The sequence below is a fragment of the Lolium rigidum genome, chromosome 5 (assembly GCF_022539505.1).
Source record: "Lolium rigidum isolate FL_2022 chromosome 5, APGP_CSIRO_Lrig_0.1, whole genome shotgun sequence".
Taxonomy (NCBI): Eukaryota; Viridiplantae; Streptophyta; class Magnoliopsida; order Poales; family Poaceae; genus Lolium; species Lolium rigidum.
The window spans coordinates 27,940,539-27,944,925 of record NC_061512.1 but is presented as its reverse complement, the minus strand read 5'-3'; the positions used below and the strand labels follow the sequence as shown (position 1 = coordinate 27,944,925).

Genomic DNA, 4,387 nt, shown 5'->3' with positions numbered 1-4,387 from the left:
GGCCCTCTTGCGGAGGTTGATCATGAGTTGCCTGCAGATTTTGCTGATTTTCTCGCCATGCACGCAGAGATCCGTGACAGCAATGTTCATGAGCAACTTCAAGCTGATCTCGTTGAGCATTTGTGGAGGATCAAAGGAAATACCGTGGCACCTTGATGTAGCATCTAGCCCTATTTATTATATTTGTTTACTTGTTTTATTGTTTGTTGTGATTTAATTTGAAAATAATCCTCGCAAACATTTTTATTCATATGCTATATTTGATAAATGGTTCTGTGTTAAAAAGGAGTATTTTAAATGTTTGGGGGCGACGTTTGGGGGACGCGGCTGGGGAGCGACGTCCCCCAAACGCGGCACGAACAAAACACATCCCCCAAACGCTCAATCCGGCGCGGTTTGGGGGACGCTTTGGGGGACGCGGCTAGAGATGCTCTTAAACTTTGTAATCCATCATTTTCCAAATTTCTAGACCGCGCTTGTATCCTAAATCATCAATTTAACCTAAGAAGTATTTCTATGGCACGGATAAGTGTATCGATATTAACTTCTTTCGTATCCAAGACCAGTGAAGCCAATCCTCTTAATGAACCCTGAAGCTCATCTATCACTGTAACTTCTGAACCTCGGTTGTTACACATGGTCGTTGAGCCAAACTTTAGAGAAAATTACAAAAAACCACCACATTACAGGCAAGTGTTTAAAAAACCCACCACTATTCGATTTTTTTTCAAAAAACCCACCAGCCTACGGGTAACATGTAACACATAGCACTAACTCGGACCTAATGCTGGTTTAATAGCTAAATTAACATATGGATCCCACTGTCAGACAACTGATTAACTATGAAGGAGGGAGCTCCATATATTGGTTCTAGCTCTGGGTTTATTTGTAAAGTTCAGTGGGACCCACTTATCAGATAGCACCACTTTTTTTCTTTTCTATTTTTCCATTCATCCTCTAAATTTTCAATTCATTTGTTCTTGACCCGACCAATGACGAGCCTGAGCAGGTCGAGGCCAGCTCGCCGGCGCCCACGTCCTGGCCTCCCCGACCTTGCTTGCGTCCGTGGCCATCCCTGGCCAGCGCTCGCCGGCGCTCACTTCTTCCACACCCCCGCGCTTGCCTGAGCCCGCGGCCGCCTCCGCTCGGATCTTGGCTGGAGGCCTGAGCAGTATAAGCTAGATATAAAGGGGTGGTGAACTGGTGGTGGTGAATAATGTTGGAGGCAGGTCGCGAGGAAAGAGAAGAGAGAGTTCTTTTTTTAATTAGGTGGGTGTTGTGCTATAGATTCAGCGGTTTAGTAGTAGGAATTCCAGATCCGATATGATTTATGTTTTTATTAGTCGATGGCTGGATGAATGAATATTAGTTTGATGCACGCCCATCACACAATCGACAACAATAACGTATTGCGGTCTTCACTTTTCTCGAAACATAATGCAAGCGTTCATCAAATAAGTACATACACTCTCCAATAAACGTATGCGCATACACTCTACTTTTATGAGCATCTTGTGAAGACCAAGTTCAAAAAACTGATCTGACGGATATTAGGACTTACGATGTCACTAAAGTCGTCCTGCAATCGATAGAAACGTCACCTCTTGCTGAAAGATTATTTCGGCTTGTATGAGATACCAAAGTATCAAACCTGATATTTGAATTCTGATGGGTTGAGATGGCAGTGCTACCCATCCTGGGCACGGAAGGATGACTTTATAGTTACCTAATGTAGCAAAAAATATGTTCCAAACCTTAAATTTCAAAAAGAAACACTCTAATCTAACTAGACGCCAATGACTTAAATGTGTTGTGAACCTAGTATAACTCCATATATCCATGAAACAATTCAATTACTCACATCAGTTCTTTTTTTTTCAACATTCAGCACAATCCACCTCAAAAAGTTACATCTCTCAGTCTGATGTCTCTCCTCCGCTGTACATAAGGGAAAAAAGCCTCATTCCTGAATTAATCCTCAGTTACATGCAGCGAGCATGCCTCTGCAATTCTGCAAACGATCGCGGCGTTCAAGACGATGACGCCGCTGCCTTCGTGCCGATCTGCTGCATCTCCTAGATGTAGCTCGCCGACTTGCCGTCCTCCTCCTCCTCCTCGCCGCCGTCACAGCTGTCTCCGGCGGTCGCCGACACGGCCCGGCTGGACCCGGTTGTCAGATGCAGGGGCCCCTGGGGCGAGCCCGACTGCGACGTGCTGTGCTGTGACGTGGTGTACTGCTCCGGCGGCGGCCAGACGCTTGCGGACTGCTGCTGCCGATCGCTGTTGGAGGTTCGCCGCGTGTGTAGCCTGTATTTCTGCAGTGTTTTTTTTACACGTGGTCAATGCTCCAATGCTTGATGATGATGATCGCGGTTGCTGGATCAGAGGACTGAACTTGGAACAGAAGACGATTAGCAACAAACCTGCAGATGGCTCTTGACCTCGTCGTTGGTGAGCCCATCCACCTTCATCATGTCCCTGATCTGCTTCGGAGTGGCAACTGCATCAACAGCAAGCAAAGAAAAATTCAGCACACCAATCAAGAACAACATAGTATTCTGATTCTTCAGAGCAATGCAGCAGAAACAATGTGATCATTGCTCCGTTCTTCGCTCACAATGCGGGCCGCCGAGGCGCTGGAGCGCGGCGACGAAGCGGCGGTGCAGCTCCGGCGACCAGCACCTCCTGGCCTTCCGCGACTGCTGCCGCTGTTGCTCTCCGGCGTCCGTGACAGCGCTGCTGTTGGCGCTCGGGGCGGCCGGGCACGGCACATCGATCGCAGGTGATGACAGGGACAGGTCCGGGACTGCCATGGTGGCCGCTTCTGGTCTCTCCGATGATTTTGCAAAGACGGGCATGCCATTCAGTGGCATGAATGCACTGGACACCTGACGGGACCGAAATTGACAGCACAAGTTAGAAAAAACGGGTAGATGTATATGAGTTGGCACTTCTGAAATTGACATCACAAGTATAAAAGCAAAATATATCAAGATTTTATTTCCGCCGGATGGAATGCAGACGCTATATAAGCTTGGCATGAACTTGACATAGTACCACTTATCTTTGTATTGAGAAAATTGACAGCTAAATAAAACTAGACATAATCTAAAAATACCATGACAAACACATGCTGTGTTTTATATGAAGTATTTTTTTTTCACTTTCTCTTGCTGCTACCACAGAATTGGCCACTTGCTGTGAAGTCTCATAGTCTTTCAGTGTCACATAATTAAAGTCGACATATTTCTTGAACAAATCAGCTCTTGCACTTTGTTCTTGTCTCCCTCTCTAAACCATTCCTTATTAAACAAAGTAGTAGTGGTAGCTGCAGCAGTTAGCAGGATAAATTAAACAAAGTATTATGCCACCAAATTTCAAACCGCCAAAAAAAAAAAATCCATCTGCATCTTCGTGCTGTAGTACTACTTGTGTGTGCAAGGAGTAATTTGCATTTCACGGCTGTCTCTACCTTTTGGGGCTGTTTGCTGTCGCTGCCGCCATTGCTGGTGCTGGTGCTTGCGCAGCTGTGGCTCCCGCAGGTCCAGAGCTGCGCGGAGCTCATCCAGCTCCTCTTGTCGGTGGCGTCCGGCTCCGTCTTGACGCCCTCCGCCATCCTCTTCGCCGGCGGCGCCGTGGCGAGCAGCTGGTCCGGCGCCGGCCTCTTCCGGTGCTGCGCCACCTCATCTCTCAGCCACTCGATCACTGCACCCAATACAGGAGGAAACGAAAAACTCAGCCAAATGATCCAAGAAACCAGCCACTGCGAGGAGGGAGGGGCGGACGGACACGGACGCACCGTCGGCGATGAGGTGGACGCTGATGGGGAGCTCGCGTCGGAAGACCTCCATCTTGGCCTTCTCGGCCTCGAGGCTCCTTGCGCACTCCTCGAGCCTGGCCGCCTTCTCCGCGGCTCCGGACCTGCACACGGCCGCCCTGAGCGAGTCCGTCGCCGTCCTCGCCGCCATCGCCCGCAACCCCCGGTGGTGTTCCTCTGCTGCACCGCCACCGCCGACGTCCTTACTCACCGCAGACGACGGCACCATCGCCGCCGCCGATCCAGAGATCCCTTGCACGGATCCGCGAAGAGGAGGTTGCAGGTAGGGAAATGGTGGTGCCTTCCGCGTGCTGCTGCTCCTGCGTGCGTTTATACGGGACAGAGGAAGAGACGGTTCAGGTGCGATGGGCAGGATGGTCATTTGGGCGATGGAAGGAGCAGCACAGAATCGTCCACGGAAGATACTGGTGTCTTTTTACTTGTTCCACACTCTCCCATTTATTCTCTGTCAAGCAAGAGAATCAACTTAGTTACCATTCACTAATTTTTACCAGGTTGTTTAGAGCATGTCTAACACACCCCCTAAAATGGCCAACCAGTAAAATAACC

At 49.1% G+C, this 4,387-nt stretch overlaps 1 protein-coding gene across 1 annotated transcript; it reads right to left on the bottom strand.

The window, feature by feature from the left end:
- Nucleotides 1–1,824: 1,824 nt before the first annotated feature.
- LOC124655237 (transcription factor HHO5-like) lies at nucleotides 1,825–3,960 on the bottom strand. Its single transcript, XM_047194165.1, has 5 exons — nucleotides 3,800–3,960; nucleotides 3,473–3,705; nucleotides 2,618–2,888; nucleotides 2,424–2,500; nucleotides 1,825–2,315 (listed from the first exon to the last, which is right to left on the bottom strand). The coding sequence occupies exons 1-5, from the start codon at nucleotides 3,849–3,851 to the stop codon at nucleotides 2,076–2,078; spliced, it is 873 nt and encodes a 290-aa protein (XP_047050121.1). The 5' UTR covers nucleotides 3,852–3,960; the 3' UTR covers nucleotides 1,825–2,075.
- Nucleotides 3,961–4,387: the final 427 nt, after the last annotated feature.